The sequence below is a fragment of the Dinoponera quadriceps genome, unplaced genomic scaffold, assembly GCF_001313825.1.
Source record: "Dinoponera quadriceps isolate SergipeBrazil2010 unplaced genomic scaffold, ASM131382v1 scaffold707, whole genome shotgun sequence".
In the NCBI taxonomy this organism is placed as follows: Eukaryota; Metazoa; Arthropoda; class Insecta; order Hymenoptera; family Formicidae; genus Dinoponera; species Dinoponera quadriceps.
Window position 1 is genome coordinate 1094212 of NW_014555450.1, and position 19765 is coordinate 1113976.

Genomic DNA, 19765 nt, shown 5'->3' on the forward strand with positions numbered 1-19765 from the left:
GGGGGGGGGGGGAATTTCTCTCATCGCGAGATGCGTGCCACGTTTCCGTCGCGCGAATTTCGCGCATCAGCCGCATCCTCGATGTATCCCGGTCGTCCGGAAAATTAGATTCGCGCACAAGTAACGTTATATCGCGGCGCGCCGCACCCGGAAGCCGCGGCGGTGTGCATTATTATGCGGGCGACGTTCAGACGGATCGGCAAACCGGAGGAAAAAATTTCCCTTCGGCTCCGCTAACAGAATGATTCGCGTTTCGAGTGACTTCAATTTCACCGTGACTTTACGAGTCGAGATACGTCGCCCGTTTCGTTACCCGCGACGATTCTTTTCAGCTGATCCATCGGGTTGGTGAAAAAGTTCGCTTCGATTTTCTGTCCTCCTCGGCAGAGAATCACCTTCTAGAGAAAAGAGCTGTGCGAATGTTGCCAAAACGTCGGCGAAGGATCGTAGACAACAAGCCGATTACGATTGGTTGACGAATCATTTCTTCCCATCGGACGCGCGATAGACTCAAATTTGACTGGAAAATAGTCGATCCACCAAAATTATAACATTGACTTAACCCGAATCGAAATTTTGGCCCTAAGTTAAATCTTGAATTTTACAACACAGAAGGAACTATGAATAAAAGATAGTAAAATAGTTTCGCACGTACATACGCACAATTTTAATCCTAATAATATAATTTACTTCTTTACTTTGACCCTGATGATGACATAAATTTCCGTTCTCGCTGTTTTTAGCATCAAAATATCAAACGGTAAAACGACAATATTTTTATTTAAAAAAATGACATTTGATATTAAGTTATGTCGTTCACATTAAACAGACCCAGTTCAAACACGTAGGTTAAATTCATTTTTTCTCTATGCCCGGGCCATTTAAATAGGTGTAAATTATCATTGAGAGCGTGAAAGCTCGGGATTCCGACTCGGGAATAACGTAATACTGGCCCTAATAATATGCCCTCGTGTAATCCTCGTCCTCGCGATACATTTCTGATTCCGGGCGATGGCCTCAGCGAACGTGGTAAAGCGCGGCTGGAATTTTCGATCGGCCGCGCTTCGTGCTTTGATCTAGAAAGCGGGCCGTGTTGCTTAACGAGCGCATTTCGGTCGTTTCTCTAGGAAAGAAAGTGCATAATGCCATCGCGCCACCGGAAAACACAGTTGTCCGGACGTTTTTATGAGGCACGCCGAGGACTGCCGCTAATGAAATTAGTTCGTAATTATGGAGAGGGCCGCGCGTGTGTGGTTACACCGGCTCCCTTTTCTCGTTCTGCTTTCCGCCGTGAGCGCGGAAAATGACGATGTTTCGAGAACTTCGTCTCACGAGCGATTCGATCTCTCCCCCCTTTCGTCCGGATGCTCGTTACACGCTTCGCGACGAGCATGTCTGCATCGCGAGATGTTAATTAAGTCGCGACGGCATTATATATTATCGACCTTTCTCGCGCGTCCCTAATAACAATGACTGCGCGAAAGTCTCGCAGCCTGATGGATGACGAAAAGAGAAGGATGGAGAGACATCCGTGGGAAGAATCGATTAAGTCCGAATGGCTTTTTGTGGATTCTATCTTCCTGAGAAAATCTACGAAAACGGCACCGACAACGGCGCCGTTTTACTCGCGCGCGCGCGCACTTTCACCGGTTTCCGAGCGATCGCGACGTGAAGCGGCTGATTTATAATCGCGGGAATACGCTCTCGGTAGTCTTCGGGAATTAATTCGAATTTAATAGCGCGCGCCGTTGCGAAGTGAACAGACATTAGGATGCGGGTCACGTAGCATCTCATAATCCCTATCTCTTGCGGTAAAGCGCCGCGGTAAGCGGCTAGAGACCTGTTTATGCCACGTGGATGTAAGTACTTCGGGATACTTTCGAAAATCGTAAAAAGATACGCGAGCGAGCGTGCACCCTTTGAACGAAACAGGTCGATTTTTTGGAATGAATGGAGGAAGTGCGGGCATTATGGAATACCCTTCAAGTTTTTCCAAGATAAATCGAATGATATTAACTCATTTCGAGCAGGTCTGCAAAAATATTGAAATTCGTGAGATCCAAGGTTTTAAAATAATCAGACAGTTAAGGAACTAAAAGAATCTAAAATCAGAATTTTACAACCAGCAGTTTTCTCCGGAAAATAGCCGGAACATCTGCCTTGTGTGTACACCTGATGATCATATTGTAGTGGGAATCATCAATGTTTTTTCAATTTTATATTTATTATTATTTTTTGTGTGAATTTGCGCTTAGAACGTGTTTTAATTTCTTTATATCTTCCTCTGTTTCTTATTTGGAATGTAGCGCGAAGTATCGGAGTATCGACGAAGACATGTTTTTCTTGAGAAATATAGCTGAGATCTTCTCCAACTTCTTCGTAGTAAAACGCTAGCATTATTTATAAGATGATAAGATGATGACCTCCAAAGATTTGGGACGTCTAAAATAGTACGTAACTCCGAATTAGCAGCGAGAAGAGAATAACGGAGCAGTTTCTTGCCGGTATGGAAAGTTCGAGCACTGGTAGTTTGCGCGCATGATAAAATTACTCGAATGTGTGTGTGTGTATGTGTCAGGATACAGAGGTGGAGCGTTATCCGGTACGGAGAGATAGAGTGCTATTATCTATATCCGATCTGACGAAATTTTGAAACTTTCCACCGTTTAGGAATCACTGCCGTTACACCGTTGTCAATATCGCCGACGATCATTTGCGATTGAGCGAAACTTTCGTCGTTACGTCATTTCCGACTTCCAATTCTCGTTAATGGAAATCGTCATCGATTTGGAAATGCGTGCCACACGCGAAAAATCTCAAGTATGTGTGTGCGCGTGCGTGTGTGTGTGTGTCACGATTGCGAGGACATTCTTATTTCTGAAAATATGCAGGCACGAGCGACAGACATTTCGGCGAGTCCTATGAAATATTTGCCGGCGTCGTCGTCAGTGACTCTTGACGTAATTTACACCACTGGCGCGGGGTATGTGTCGTACGAATACATCAACGTCAACGGTAAACGTTCGTCGCCGTGTCATCGCCGAAGTTGAAAGAGTTCGGCCAGCCGACGGTGGTGATAGATCGAATTATGCTAATGCATGCGAAGTATGTTTGACCAAATCGTGATTGTTTCTTGTAATTTCCCAGGGAAGGCAAAGCAGAACGCACTGCGAGATATATCGCGTGTGACATCAGACTGGGTTCGCACATTTCCATAAGCATTTCTAACAATTATAATAATATAATTTACTTTTTAATTAAAGTAAACTATATTGAGAATTACACATACATAAAGATGCTGTCGCAGATGTGTCGGATGATAAATAGGCGTCACTTCTCATCATTTTCTTTTCAAATTTCAATGTTTTAATAAAGGCATTTCTTCCCTTTATATTTAAATATCAAATTTTATCGGAAAATATGTCGAGAGAAATTTTATGATGAAATCAGTGTCTCAGCCATATTGCAGAGTATTTTCTAATCCTTCATCGTGGGTGAGGGAAAATCGCGTCGGTGGAGAAATAATAATTTTCTCGACTGTCGTAATTGCCGCACTTTACTTTTACCAGTTTGATACGGCTTCTTGCGTCGGCGTTTTTTAATTCACGCTCGCTGGCGGAATCTGGGGAATTCGCAGCTGATTCTATCGGAGGAGAAGCTGTTCTAAATTCCAGAGAAGACATAATTATTGTCAGATTGGAAACCGCTGAATCGAACAAACAACGCTCTGAGAGGATTTAGTACATCGCGATTCTCGGGTCGCGGAAAATCTGGAGTTTCACTCTTCCTCGCATTATAACGATTTATCGTGACAATCGCGCTGTAATTTACCGATACCTCCTTCGCTCTCACGATCGTGTGCTCCACTTCCAGCCCGATTGTACGCGACGATATAACGAGGCGTAATAGCAAAATGTCAGCGATAAGAATGCAATCGATACGAGACAATGTCTTTTGTAAAGCGATCTTATTACTTATCCGTGTTACTTCATCGTAAATATTTGTAAAACGAGTTTCCGGAGTGGACGCGCATTAATTCAGGAGTAAAAATATCTAGGAACGAAATATTAAAATACATTTAAATGAAATATAAATTAATATCTGTATAATCATTGTGTAACAATCGCGATATATCATTAATGTAAAATGCCGAGCATAGATAAACATATTGAAACATTTTATTAATCATAACGGTATGCGAACGTAAAACGCTATGAAATTAATCATACAACATGCGTTAAAATGATCCAAAGTCAAGTAAAGACTAATTAAACCGAATGAAGAGATAAACGAAGGAGTGATTTAGACATATCTCTGACGCTCGCACAATATTAGACATTCTTCCATAATTCATAAGCACCGATATCCGCATCAATCATTTTCTAAGCTTTACCGTGGTGTTTTAAATTTCAAACGCCCGACAGGATGCGACCCGCCTATTCCGCGGTATTTCGTAGCCCGGAGCTGTCTGTTCTCCGGCGGATTTTCAAGATGAAAATCCAGCGGGTGGAATTCGGGCGGATCGGTACGCAAAATTGCGCACCGTTAATCTCCTCCGGCTGTGTGTTTGCGACAAATTGAGAGGGGATGACGGAGGAGATAGCCGGGTACATCGAGTCCTGCTCTCCGGAGTCACCGGCCGTTCACCGCGAACTTGACCCACTGTCACACTTGCAGCACCGGTACACGATGCACGTGTACTCTCGCGTGTATTCCGGTATGCCTACACGCTACGCGTATTTTTCGCTCACTCATCTCGCGCGTGCTTTATCTCGCTAAGTACGCTACTTAGCTCCGAGTCGTACCGCGATGACATAACAGCGAGATAGCTCCGCTGATATTAGCGCGATCACGCACGTGTAAGTTAATGCAGCGTATCGATCGGTCGGCTCTCTCTCTTTCGTTAATAAAAAATATAAATAATCCCTTTAAGCGAAAGTTAAAAATCACAGATGAAAGATTATATTTCAATTAGAAAGAGTTTACGTGGATACAGATAATCGCTATCACCGGCAAATTGCCTCGTCAAGTGGAAATATTTGTCGGCTGATCGATCTCCACGATCTTTAATCGATGACACGAATGAGGGATTAATCAATCATGTAATGACAACAGATCATCGATAAAAAGCAACTTTTTCTCGATGAAATAATGAAGTGCTGTTTATACGGCTTTTGAAAAATCATCGGAGATACGCGTGGAACCGACGAATTACAGCCCGGTGCGTACAATATTACGCATAATTGCACATATAATTATGCGCGTGATCATCTTGTAGGCGTTATATCAATGTGCATCTCGCGATCGTCTACGTGGAAGGAAAGTAATCTCGTGTGACACAAATGATTATTAGTTGCGCATGTCTCGCCTGATTGTATAGATAAATAGGCGGAGATAAGCGCGCGGTTGCATCGCTCGCCAGCGAACTTCATTTCACGGAGAGCTTACAACATTCCTGATGCGTATCCCCCTTTCTGTTATAATATATGGTCGACATAACGCTCCACCGAATACATTTCGCTCGCGCTCATGATGACATAACCCGGCCGAATTACCGCGCCACGCTATGCAATACTTATTGCAATAGCAAATTGCGCGTCCCGATTGTGAAGTTGCGCTTGCGAAACGAGCAAAAACGAATCGGGCGAAAACGGGAAAACTGAAGGAGAGACTTGAAAAGTCGGGACGAAAGTGAGAATGACATTTCGCACGTCCACGGTGAAGTCCAAGAATACATACTGCATCGAAGATTACTTTTTCCTTGTCGAACGGATAAAATTATCCCCGACATCGTTCCGTCGAGAGCATAATTGCCGGTGGAGATTGATCGTACAGCATTATAGTAAGCCGCGAGTGTGATCATGCGGTAATAATCAATCACTGCAGATCGCTCTCTCGCGATAAGTGCGTACGGATGATCGACCGAGGATTTACCGCGGCTGATCGAATCTCCCTAGTTTTTACGCTTTCTTTCAACAGGTCTATTACAAGTCGAGTTTTCGCGAGTGGCGTATCTCCTCGCTCCTTAGGAAAATGTCCTGTTGCACCATGGATGGAAACTGATTGAGCAATTAGAGCGTTGAATTTTTTCGCAGGTGAGCGAGAACCGAAGGAAAGCGCATCCGCCTTTGCGAGAGAGACGCGTTGCGCTTTCGCGAATCTCGCGCCGTAACGACTCTCGGATAATCAACGAACGGGCGCTTCATCCGCCCGTCTTTCGTCTCGCATGAGCCGGGAATTTCTCAGCCGACGCGATCACTAACCCATTTTGCGGAATTTCGCGGGAGATTTGTTGCCACCCCCCGGAGAAATGGGCGAGCCGTATACGTTTGAATATACGACGGTCTCGCGCGGCCGTGCGCGTCTTTCATTCTTGTTTGGTGAAAAAATGAATATTTATGCGTCTTCGCGTTCGCACGTAACGCCGTCAACTTTGCTCAATGACGTTACGTTTTAATGTTATTCATACGCCTTGGCGTACTTCGCGTGAAAGAAATATGCCGGTTAAAGCGAACCGTGTTGATTAAACATTTGGAGATTCGGGAGAAGGGACAAGTAAATTTATTCTTGCTTTATGAATTTGCAAGTTATTGGCAATAAGGTTACGCGAAATGGAACGCAGAGTTCCATCTCCGAATCGTGTCTCTCCAATTAGCTTCTTTAAGAAGAACAGAGTACGTTGAAATTAAATTATTATATGAAATATATATTATACGAAATAATGTCAGAGCATTATTCTCCGTTTTTCTTTTTCTCACTTATAACGAGAGAAGTGGTTCTATCCACAAATGATGATTCTCAATTCACACGGCGTTAATAAGAAGCAGCGAACCATACGAAAAGTTAATGAAGAGATGATCTGACAATGAATGGCGGCTAATTTTTCCGCGTCATTTCCGCGCGGAAAATCAAATTACACACATAGCACAAAAACAGAGTAATTTCGGAATTATTCTTTTAATTTCGACAGATCCAAACGATTAATTACCCCCGCTGATTTTTCCCGAAAGTCACGCGTAAGCGATTCGGCTCGTTTTTTTCCCCAAACAGCACGTTCGACTTTTTCCGAGCTCGTGCGGCTTGTGGAAAATTAAATTCGCTCGATACACGGCGGATTGGCCGAGCCGTGGGAAGATCGTATCAAAGCGTAACGACAGATCGTTGTACATCACGCGGTCGGTCGTATTTCACGCGACCTGTTACGATATCGTTCTCGTCGTATTTCACAGGCGGACGGACGGATAGACGGACGAACGGACGGACGGGATATCGCGGATACGTACAGGCCACGCAAGTGAGCGTCGGTTTGCGCGGCGGATTAACAGCGTGTAACGTCGTGTAAACGCGCGTTACACGATTCGGACGCGTATTACGTATTATGTAACCGCTCGGACACTCTCATCGCCGGCCGGCCGATCGGGCGATTAGCAAATGTTACTTGGTCAAAGGCGATCGCGCGGATTTTGCAGTACTTTCACACGTAACAACGAATGCGCAGGCATGCACGCGACGTCGCGTTCGCGCCGAGTCGAATAAATGCGTTATTCCCGCGTCAAGAAACTTTGTATATCTAATTGTCGCGATCGGGGCGACTTTAACCCCGCGGCAAAAGTTCAACAGGTACTATTAGTAGGCAAATTGGAAAGCTAATTATACTAATTGATAAAACGCCACGCCCATACTAATTGCTAAATTATGATAAGCGCATTACAAATTGTAATTACGGCGGCGGGCACGATAACTCGCGCATAACTCCGGCCGATGCCCGGCTCTGGGTACATGCGCATCGGCTAATTAACGGCTAATTAATAGCAATACAATGCAATTAGTGATTTGAATAGTCGAAGATCATCGTCCAGCGGGAGAGGATAGGACACCGTTGTCTGAATGTTAAAGTCAACGCTAGCGAACGTTTACATGGCAACCTGAAATCTCATTGGTAAATACCTGTAATCTATTGGTAATTTGCGGTCGCATGACCGATAAAACCGATGTGATAAGTCTCGGTACTGCAATTATCAGTGTTACATGCCGTGTTGTATGTAGTTAAAACATAATTATTTACACGACATGTAACATCGATAAGTGTGTCGCATCAGCGGAAACTATTATTAAATATTATTTATACTGTTTTTACGTATTTTTGCTGTTCATGAAAATTCAGTGAGAAAACATGTAGAGGGAAAGATGATATTATATTACCCTCGCAACCTGCTTTGTACAGAAATCAAGTTTATCTCTAGGAAGGCTTATTTCTCTGAAATAAATCTCATATCCCACAAATAAATTTCTAAATGCTTTTTTCTCAGTGTGTGTAAATTACGGAAATGATTACATCAGTTTTACGTTGCCGTGTAAACGTAGTTATTATGAGAGAGGACGTAACACAAGATATTTCAGCGTAAATTTTTAAACGGCTGAAAGAGTCATAATCGATCTATTTTGTGTCTCAAAAGCACGTGACGTTGTTTAATTCAACAGCGATATTTTTATGCGCTCTATATCGGTACGGTAGTCGATAAGCTACTTCCTTTATCTTATCGTAGTATTAACGATCGCGACCAATTGATCAAATATTGTGTCTGCGGTCACCGATGTTGTGTATATCGCGACATACGTGTGTCGTCATCGGAAACATAGCCTAGACGATCTCGCGTGTTGGTTTTCCTCGTGAAATTTCACACGTGCGAAATTCTCCTGGAATTATATGCGCGCTTTATTGCCGATCATCGCGCGTTGCATCTTGCGTTACTACAAAAACCGGCTTTCTACCCTTTCGGTGTAGTTGATTTATGGAAATTTCGTCAAACGCACGTTATTAAGAATCGTCGCGGCATGTCCACGTTATTCTCTCGTTATCGCGAGTTATCGAGCCTTTCCGCATGCATACGCTCCTTATTTAAAAAGCGCATCGCGAAAGATTAATGACGAAAGAGAGAGTGTGTGTGTGTGTGTTACAGGGTTCGCTAATTAGGCAAATCTACGCGACGCAAGTTGCACAAGTTGCTTTACGCGTCTACTTTGGGCTGGAGGAATTCGCTTTTCGCGAGAGACGGTGCCAATTTCGCGGTCGTAAACACATTTTTTCTCCTTCGCAATACGGAAACAAGCGGAACTATTCGAACTTGCTTGCTCAATTTTGGCCAAGTCGCGGTACAACGATCATAGAATAATGCGCCGCAAAATTTCTCCTGGAAAAGCGAAGGGCTGAAATTACGCTTGAAATATCGTCTCTATCGGCGCTCGTATTAACCCGCGTGAGTTCTCCCTTATTTCATCATCGCGCCGATGTGTAACGTTGATATACGTGCGATATAAATGTATAAGGTGCTCGCACAAGTTCGTACGATATTAAAACTATTTTTATTTATTAATAATAACGAGTTGACATGTAATATTTTAATCAAAGTATTGGCCGTTGCTATCCTGGCCCTAAATATTTATAAATGAAAAATGCTAAGGTCTTTGCACAATAAATATATTCATTTGCGAGATACATTTAAAAATATTTTCATTTTACTTGAAATTTTTAACAATTTTGGTATGAATAGACATCCTGCTAGTTTTTTCGGAAAATACCGGTTTTTACCATTGACATGAATTTTATCCAAAATATATCTGGAATTTTGTTAACTCTGGTTGCCGCATATCAATTTGTTACAAATCATGATACAGCAGATCCCTACTCGCGTCTTCGACGTGGACTATCGATAGCTGGTAAAATCAGACATGCTGGTCGGTATATCGATGTAAATTTTACAGGCATCGACGCATTAATTCATGCTTGTTCGACAGACAACGTAGATGGTGCATCGATGGAAATAGCGCAACGATATCGGCAAAGCGTTTCACGAATTCTTCCTTCCCTTCCCCTCTTTGACAGGTAGCATGTACGATTTCTCTCTTTGCTCATTTTAGACTTAACTACGAAAATGAGGAAAAAGTCTGTAAACATGACATTGTACTTCACGAAAGTGTACTTTCATAAATAGAATTCCGCTCCAAATCTCGTCGCGAATTATAGCTCGGTTCATGAAAAGGAGAAAAAAAGACGCAAGAAAGTATCGGGACCAAAGTATACAAAAGGCAGAGGACATTTCACCGGGCGAGCGGGATTGTTGATTACTTTCTCGATCCGTAATTACGCTTCGACGCTTTCTTTGCTAATTACCGCCGGCCCGACTCCCATTCGCCGCGGTTTGTTTTTTAATTAGCGATTCGAGATATCGCCGTGTCCAAGTTACGCGGAACTTGGAAGAAAGCATCGCTTCGGCGAGAGAGAGGATACATTTCCGCGGAGATCTCAGATGAGATCTACTCGGGCGATCTATATCATTAGGCATGTTACATCGCACCCGATTTATGATCGTGTATGCGCGTGTCTTTTTTCCCAAGAAGTTTCTGTTACCACGCGCGAACGCAATGGCTTTCTACACTTTATCCCGCCGGTGCGTTCTTTACGACCTATCGGATCATTAAGCGGCGATAAATTGCGGAAACGCTCGTAAAGTCGCGTGTTCTAATTTCTTCGCGGGTAGATTAATCACCGGTCAGTTCTTACGGACACGTTGAATTGTTCCCTCCGAAATGTAGGGAAATGTCTCTGAAGGAAAGGAAAGAACGTGAGCAAAACAAAAATACGTTCTCCCGCGTCCGGTTTAACGAATAAAGTGCGCAGAGAAAGCGGCGGAAGAACCCGCAGGGGTGAAAAATCTCTCCGGTGGAAATAGCTGTATCGAAAACACGCGAACGATTTTTTTCGATACGCGATTTTGTCACAAGCTTTTTTCCTTGATTTCAGGAAGATAAGCGCGTGACTCGGGCGGCTTCGCATACACCGGATTACGTTTCCGTCATCGCGCGTAGAATCCGGCTAATCCGCGAATGTCGATGACTGATCGCTATCGGTCCCGCTGTGTGTCACAGTCGTTAATGGAAACCGTACGTGACACGTGCTCGCTTCTAATTATATATCCGCGCGACACACGGTTAATCACGAGAACTCGACCATAATTCTAGGGCAAACGTGCTTCGGCATCCCTATGTATAGTCCAGGAAGCGCGGGCGGATATGTATATATATAAGCGCGATTAAACCCGAAGTATATTGACATCCGTACGCGAAGTTATGAATATCGTATGAACGGCGATTGGGGAATTGCGCATGCACGGCAGATTCGCGAATAAGCCGTTAGAAAACGCGACATCACACACACACACACACGTATGATGCAGACTACACACACAAATAAACACATACGCACGCACGCACGCACGGACGCGTGAAATGGTGCGGATGAAACGCGGAAACGTGTCGCATAACGCGCACGCTTATCCCTTTTTCTCCTCTGTCCGAGAACCGAAAGGCGGAATAGCGAATCAGCCGGAGGGACGAAGGAACGCAGATGGCAGAGGGTAGATATGATGTTTAAATCTTAATCCGGGTAGCCGGTACTTCGTAGCTCGGGACTCCGAGACACTTCGATGTATCGTTGAGTTCATCTCTCTCTTTCTCTCTTTAATTTAAAACACACACATATATATATATATATATATATATATATATACATCGCACGTAAGATACATAGAAAGGTGAGTCGCGACTATTTCAGACGGGTCTGGTATCCTCTTGCAAAAAGGGGTCGGGACGGTACAAGGGAGTAATTTCGCGGCGATGGAGAGTAATAATAGCGTGAAATGCAATAATAATTGAGGGAACTGCGACTGCAATTCGAAATGACTGCTGCCTTGGAATAAGTGACTGACGGTTGTTTCATTTCAATCGCGAAATTTGATATCCATCGGCAACATGCGCGCGATGCTTTTAATAATAGCACATCGTTAAGTAGTCGCGAATAATCACCGTTACACGACAGAAGCAGATGTCACGGAGCCGTGACCTCTGGTTATCTGTCGTTCGATTACTTGGTTTCATAAATAATATATTTTTCTTCCATCGGGCGCTCGAAATACATAACGTTGACCCGCGAGATCGTTACTCAACGCACGCGCGATAAGCGGCGCCGATATACTTTTCATATCGGTGCTGTGATATATCGCGCGCGCTCGGACAGAAGGACGAAGGGAAAACATGATGTGAAAAAAGATCTCTCGTGTCCGCTGCGCGCGAATGTAACGCGATTTTCGCGGAGTCGCGCTGAAATACGCGGGAGCGAAATAATAAACCGGAACGGTTCCGCGGACAACGCGCAATAACGCGAAAATGACGGCCGTCGCGACGGTAAGTCCGCTCAAAGGGGGCGTATTTTAATTTAGCCGCCGTGTAAAACTGTAATTCACTTCCGCTTCACAACAAGTTTCGGCCTCCTCGAGCGAGAACTTCAAAGCCCCCCTCCCCCTCGTGAAAATTTTACGTGCGAGATCCCGGGCGAGAATTACATCGAGAAATGTTCACGGGCACCGGCGAGAAAATGATGTCATCCCTGCCAGGATAACAGTCGAGGATAGAGAGAGGGGGCATTTAATAATTGACGGAAGATACTTATCGAAGTCCGGCGTTTCTTTAACAACGTGGCCTCGACCTCCGATGTGCATAACTTTACCGATGCTTTTATGTAAATTCAACGTTGACCCATACCTTCTACCTAGGTTTACAGCAGTGGTAATCGCGTTCGACGCGAACAAAGTTTCCACTCGAAAGTTTACAGCAAAGTGGCGGTCCAAGTTATCCTACCTGTCGATTCAGAAACGTCCTTCCGCGCGCGCCGCACGCTATTATACTTTCGGAGGATTTACCCCGAAGAACGACTGAATGCTACTCTAAATGAAACTTCGACATAAAGGAGGGATTGTAGGAGAAGATAAATGTGAAAAAATAATATTCGCCATATGATACTTTTCACACGCAGTCTGTACCGTTTGTGCCGTCAAAAATGTAAAGTTAATACATTGATAAAATAATAAGCAATGGTACGTAGTAAAAGATTTTGTGTTAAATTTAACACATTTCACGTGTTCCAAACGGCCCATACAAATCAACTTAACCGATTACTTTTCGATAGACTGACTATTTTGTCATCAACAGCTGTACATTCGATGACAGTAGTTAGTTTTCCGTTTAAATATGTCGATATGCTAATCATTGTACTTCTACCAATCATTATATCTCTTTCCCTGTGTGAATTTTGTCTCTATATGCCCATGTATAAACACATAATTTCTGTTAAAAATTTAACAGAAAAATTTTAACGAGGACCGATTTCAACGCAAGTAAAAAATGTCTTTTACTGTGTAATAACGACGTTTCTTCCCAGGATCTTGTAAAGATACGCTTGAAAAAAGCACAGACTCGTGTAGGGTGTGTTGAGTAGCTTTTCGTATCGTTTATATCAATGTTTCAAAAGACCAGCGCACCGGTCGCAGCCGTCTATATGAATACGCGCGCTTATGTACCACCGTTATACATTTATCTGGAAAAATGAAGCGTCGTTCCACGGTTATATTCAACGGGCGAGCCTTCACCTCTTGACTTCACTCGATTATACATTCAGCGGCTTCGGCCCGTTTAATGTGCAGAAATAAAAATGTATACCTCAGTCGGACTGTTCGTTTGTGCAATAGTTACCTTTTAATTAAATACGCTGCCGTGCCGGGCACGTGTACCGAGACCGTCGGTATAATGAGAGAACGCAAGTTTTCATACTTTTTCACAAAAGCGCGAGAAAGAGGACGATGAACTCGCCGCGATGCCTGCTAAGCCATAACACAAAGCTGCATTTTATTTTTCCCGTTCCTCCCGCGACATTCGTAAATTATTCGCGTAGTCTCGCTTTGGCGCAGCTTTCCGCCGCCGCTCTCGCGACTCGTTAATTTATATTTTACAGAAATGACAGAAGTTATTATAAATAGTAAGTACCGTAATCCGTGTGTGCAATAATTCACGGCGATTTTCCGATTTACTCGTGCGAGCGACGTAGACGTTCGACATATATCTCTTGTCGGAAGTGATTGCCCATGCGTACACTCACTTTCCACTAACCCTTTACTTGCGAAAGGTGTACGCACACCCTGAGAAAGTAACTGCTCATCTACGAAAGTAAATGTACACATACGCCCTTACTTATACGCCTAGTAAATTTGTTCAATTTTCTTATTGAACTGAAATATATTGCCAGACATGTGGTTACGTGTTGTAAATAGTAATGAATACATACTATGGAAATTTCTCGAACATTCCCAAGTATAATATAGATTCTGATGTCCAAACTTATCCCCCCAATTAAGCATAATATATTGCGATACCAATGAGGAATTCCATTCTTATCCTAATTATAAGAAAAGAAAACTTAGAATCGCACTTTTGAAACATTACACCTCTAATCCGAATCTTTCTAAATTTCCTAAACAAAATGTATAATATGATTTTTCTGAGAAATCGGGATAGATTCCAATCAGATTGCAGAAACTTTGTTATGCGGATAAGAGCAACGAAATCACGAAATGTTCCGTTTTATGTTACGTCCCGAAACGAACTAATAGTATTGAAACTATAATTTACACCATACTGTAGATTTTCCAACAATATATTTCGGAACACACCTTTATTATCTTCGACGGAGTAATTCAGAAACAAACGTCTTGGACCTATATATGTTAGAACACGTGAACTATCTACTTGATTTCGGCAACGCGCCTCAGAAATCGTCAAACGAGTATCGTGTAATACACAGCGCAGTATATAGTTTTCAGTTGGAACGCGTCGCAATTAAAAGATTAAGCGGGATTGAATTTATGATAAGCGCCCGGATATTTATCGTGACAATAAATACGGTGTCATCAACGTCACGCATCAAGGTAAATTAAACACGGAAGTATACATATGCGCCTTTCAGGGCTGAAGAAGCTCATGAAGGTGGACACTACCTTGTGGGACACATTCTTGGCTGCTTTGGGGGAAGTGATTGGCACGGGCATACTGTTGTTCTTGGGATGCATGGGATGTGTTGGCACTATGGGAATAGAGCCGACGCCCATACAAATTGCCCTCACCTTTGGTCTCGCCATCATGGCTGCTATACAGGTATTTACGGGTGTAATCGTTTTCAACGAATCAAGTGCCAATTATCAGAGGTGTTAATCCTCTTTCGCAGCGATATTGATTTCATATTTATTCGCAATAAATAATCGACGTGTTAAATCGTATATATTATTATAGTGTAATTTCAATTTTATACGTATCTCGGCTTATATTTTATAAATATACTTCACACTGTCGACCATTTCATGAGTTTAAATTTTATATTTGCATTATATTTATATTATATTTTATATATTTGTGTACACCTACTTCGTTCTCTCTCTCTCTCTCTCTTTTACGCTTTGAAAATGAATAATTACCCTACATGAATCGAAGGAGAGAAATATAAAGGCGGACGCATTTCAATAATGAATCTGTCATTTGAAACCTTTTTTTCAGTAAATAACAAACTTATGTAGGGGCCCCTTAATACTGTCACTGAAAATCCGACACTCTACGATACGACTACCTTAAGCTGTTCCTTTCTTTCTTTTTCCAGTGCGTCGGTCACATTAGCGGAGCTCATTTAAATCCGGCCGTTACGGCGGCGGCTGTAATCCTCGGCAACATATCTATCCCGATCGCTGGAGTCTACATGGTTGCACAATGTTTGGGCGGTCTGATAGGTTACGGCCTGCTAAAGGTCAATGAATACTTATTTGCTTATAAATTGCAAAATACGTCTGCATTATATTTCGGCGGGGCCACACCCGGGCGAGAATTATTTCGGCACGACGGACAGCATCGCGTGTCGATACATCGTCGATACACGTGCGCTTACGCAATGCGTTATCAGCAATCACGCGTCCCGATCTCCGAGATTTATTGCGAATCGTGCACACTCACTTAATCTCAGTGATGAGAGATTAATTTATCTCTGATTTGCAACGTCCAAACGCTCGGAATTTTCTAGATCACCAGAATACATTGCATGCGACGCGAGCAGAAACGTTTCCCCGCGAAGAGGAGCATCGATTCGACCGATGCGGACAATGTCGATAGCGCTTCTCTCACGGTTCCAATTTAACATTTTCAGGCTGTCATGTTCCGGAGTCGAAATTTTGATACTATTCTGACGCTTTTGCGCTTACTTAGGTGACTTATAAACTGATAAAAATTCATTTTGACGATATCGACACCTTTTAACGTCTCTCTTGAACCTTTAATTTTATAGATTGAATTTTAACGCTATCTTCAACAACCTACTTCGACGCTAAAATAGCGAAAATAAAAATTTTAGACGTCATCAGGGTCAAAACAGGGGTTATATTATATTATTAGAATTAAAATTGAACTTATCTTGCTATCTTAGCTCCTACTGTGTTGTAGAATTAGAGTAGTTTAACACAGGATCAAAATTTCGACTCGGATTATGCATCGTGACCAAAGAGCCAACGAGGAGCCACGTTTTTCTTCACCGACTAATTCGACATAATATCAGAGAGCTGCGTTATTTATCCCGCAAGTTCACGTCCGACTTTCAATCGTACACTTTCAAATGTTCGCCGCTGCCCAGCTGTCAGAGGCACGATTGCAAAATCGTCATGCACAAAAATATCTACGTAGACACGACGCGCGACGCTCGACCGGAAAATGCCCGAACTGGAAGGCATTATTGACGCCTCGTGTATCTCGGATTAGTTGATCGTCGCATTATTCGGCGCAAGCACATACACAGATCGAACTAACTTTCTTCTCTCTCTCTCTCTCTCTTTCTGTCTGATTCTAATTATAGATGATAACGCCGTATGAGCTTCTACGCGCTTCTAATTTGACGGAGAGCGCGTCCTTCTGCACGAACGACGTCTACGGAAAACTGTCACCCGGTGCCGGAGTCGCGGCCGAGCTTTTAGCTACAGCAATACTCGTATTTTTCGCTGCTGCGACCTGGGATCCGCGGAATGCGAGGACCATCGACTCGCTCTCGCTCAGGTTCGGTCTCTGTGTCACGGTGCTGTGCTTCGCCTTCGTACCTTACACCGGTTGCAGCATGAACCCCGCCAGGACGTTCGCACCCGCCCTCTGGAACGGTTACTGGAGCAACCACTGGGTGTATTGGATCGGACCGTTCTTGGGCGCTATTATATCGGCCTCGATCTATCGTTGCGTGTTTTTGCCCAAGACGAATCGGGAGGACTCCAAGCAAGACGCGAACACTTTGAACGGCATCGAGACGTAGACGAAATCGTACGTATGCGCGTTCCCTCAGATGTTCATCAGAATCGTTTACGTCACGTCATTACGTCGTTCTCACGCAGCGTCGGCGCTGCAAAGCGATTGTTCGCCTCGAAGGAACGAATTATTCGATGAGTAAGAAATTCTATTCAATGTCACTTTGTATCGCCGTTTTTTCTAAGCGAAATAGTTTCTTAGAAGAGTATTAAATAATACTTTTCTGATCTCTCATTCATTTATTATTCATTTCTGAGTTGCAAGTTGCAATCGACAGCAGACGGGCGATTCGACGCCATCGGCGATTCTTGTTCGTATGCGTGCTGCGAATCATTCTTAATCGCGATAGTCCTATCAGCAGCCTCCGTTTATTCCGCCCTTCCAAATATCTTCTGGATATTTTCGTGCGACGTAACGTCACATTCACCGGAAGATCGTCGAATCGAACTTACATCGTGCGTTTCCTCTTTCAGCGAGCGAAATTGCATTCCGGTTGTCGGTGGTTCACAAATTGAACGAGAAATCCTGATCGCGCTGGTATTTTCCCCGGTTGAAAAAGAGAGGACGTTGTGAAAGTTCCGGCGGAAACTCTCTCGTGCGGAGCAACGGAAGCAGATCGGACAGGCATCGAACTTTACGGATTTTTACTTCCAAGGCGCTCGGATACGTCTCATTCGTGCACCCTGCGGCCCGGGAGGATCGCGACTGCCACGCGGCGAGGACTTCTCGACTATAGACTGATCTGACGGATTGTTTTTGTACAAAAATACGACGTTATACATTTGTAAAATGGGGACGTCGTGAAGCATACCCTCTCCGTTCGCCTCTATGTCGTAGACGTAAAATCTCGCATTCATTATGATAATTACTTTTTGTTTACCTTTAGTCCGTATCACGGCTGGGCAGAACTACATTTTAAGCAAACAAAATGCAAAATACGAATTAAAAAGCGCTCCGAGCGCTGAAATGTTTATTCCAATTAATAACACGCGAAATAACATTCCAAGTGACTTGCACAAAATAGTTATATATAACAGTTATATAATAATTATACGAGTAAAAAAAAATATTTGAATACATTTTACTCGGAAAATACAAAATAAAAGAGATTGTATTTTGCATTTCAAACATTCACATTAGAAGTTTATTCGAAATGTTGTCCAGCCAGTTTAGATAGACAAATTTGCGGAGTCACGTTGACTCCGAAAATTTGTCTTTTTTAAGTCCTCCGCTAACTTTCCTTCATTTTACTCGTATTGTCCTACATCCGATCCTTATTTACGATCCAGATTTTTCCCTCTGCTCTCGCCATCTCTACAAATTTTTCTTTGAATGTCTTTTTCTATCTTTGTGAGGTCATTCTTTACGAACGGTTTATTTCGTTTCAATTTATACTTTTCTTCGTCACCATTGTTTCCTTGTTTTTCCAAGTGCTCATCTTCGCTATTATTATGCCGCCACTCTAGCCACCTTTCTTATCCAATGTATTCCTTTCACGTTCGTTTCTAATTCTTGTCTCCTACTGATTTTTGTGCAGTTTCCTCGAGTGGCAAATTCTCGTCTTTAACTACACAATTCCCTTTTTTCCTCTCGCTTCGCCTTTGTTGCTTTCTTAGTTACAAAGAAACTACACGTGGTGTCCCGCGGTTGCGTTCGTGCGAGCGACGTACCGGTGTTAGACGTGCATACACACATACACACACACCGATACGGCGAATTTATGCTACCCGTTTACTTCTTCTCTTTGTAACGCGAAGCGCACGAAAAAGAAATCTCACATGCATTATGCGGTAGAGCCGCTGCAGCTGTATCGCCGCGCTTTTTATTAATTATTAGCGAATTTATGGGTTACAGACTCGACCGGTCCGTTCGCTCGCATTCTACTAAATTCGCCGCCATTATATCGCGCATGTACGCGATGCAGCTCGTTAAGGCCAAGGTGGCTGTTCTCGCGGAGCATAACGCGACGGCCCTCTCTTATCCCTGCTGCGACGAAATTCGAAATAACGGAATTAGTCTCGGTGAATTCAGGAAATTACCTCCATCGCCGTCGGTCGCGCCAAAGTTTTAATTGTACTCGGTAGTATGTCTGTATGCGAGCGAAAGTGTGTAATGCCTGCGTGTGTGCGTGCGCCTGTACATGTGTACGCGATTGCAATTACGTTTGCGGCTTAATGTATATGTAAATATAAGATACGCGATAGAGAGAACCCGTCGCTTTCCATTTTATTCCCCGTTGTGGATAACAATAACTTTAAGAGCCCGAGTGCGTAAATGCGCGGTAGATTTCGGTCAGCGAATTCGCAGGGTTCGTCTGCGCGCGAACGGCGGTGGATTCGAATTTTGGATTACACGACTGTCGAGCGCGGCGTGTACGAGTTCTCAAACTGTAATGGCGGGGTGCGAATTAAATAAATTCGATGCGACATTTTAATGAGTTTTGTGGTTTCCTTCTCTGGCACGCACCTCTAACGCGTATTGGGAAGGTACGCGCTCTTCAAGTGACTCTTCGAAGAAATTACTTCCGGGACGAATGTGTAATTCCGCCCATTGACAA

At 43.4% G+C, this 19765-nt stretch overlaps 1 protein-coding gene across 3 annotated transcripts in view; it reads left to right on the forward strand.

Annotated features, from left to right (window-relative positions):
- The window catches only part of LOC106744238 (aquaporin AQPAe.a-like), a 36856-nt gene extending 17214 nt beyond the window's left edge, over window positions 1-19642 (forward strand). For all 3 annotated transcript variants that reach the window (XM_014618821.1, XM_014618818.1, XM_014618819.1), the window contains 4 exons: window positions 14852-15039; window positions 15536-15679; window positions 16772-17223; window positions 17682-19642. In XM_014618821.1, the coding sequence (XP_014474307.1) occupies window positions 14852-15039; window positions 15536-15679; window positions 16772-17215 (776 nt within the window). In that variant the 3' untranslated portion in view covers window positions 17216-17223; window positions 17682-19642. The remainder of the gene's footprint in view (window positions 1-14851; window positions 15040-15535; window positions 15680-16771; window positions 17224-17681) is intronic.
- Window positions 19643-19765: the final 123 nt, after the last annotated feature.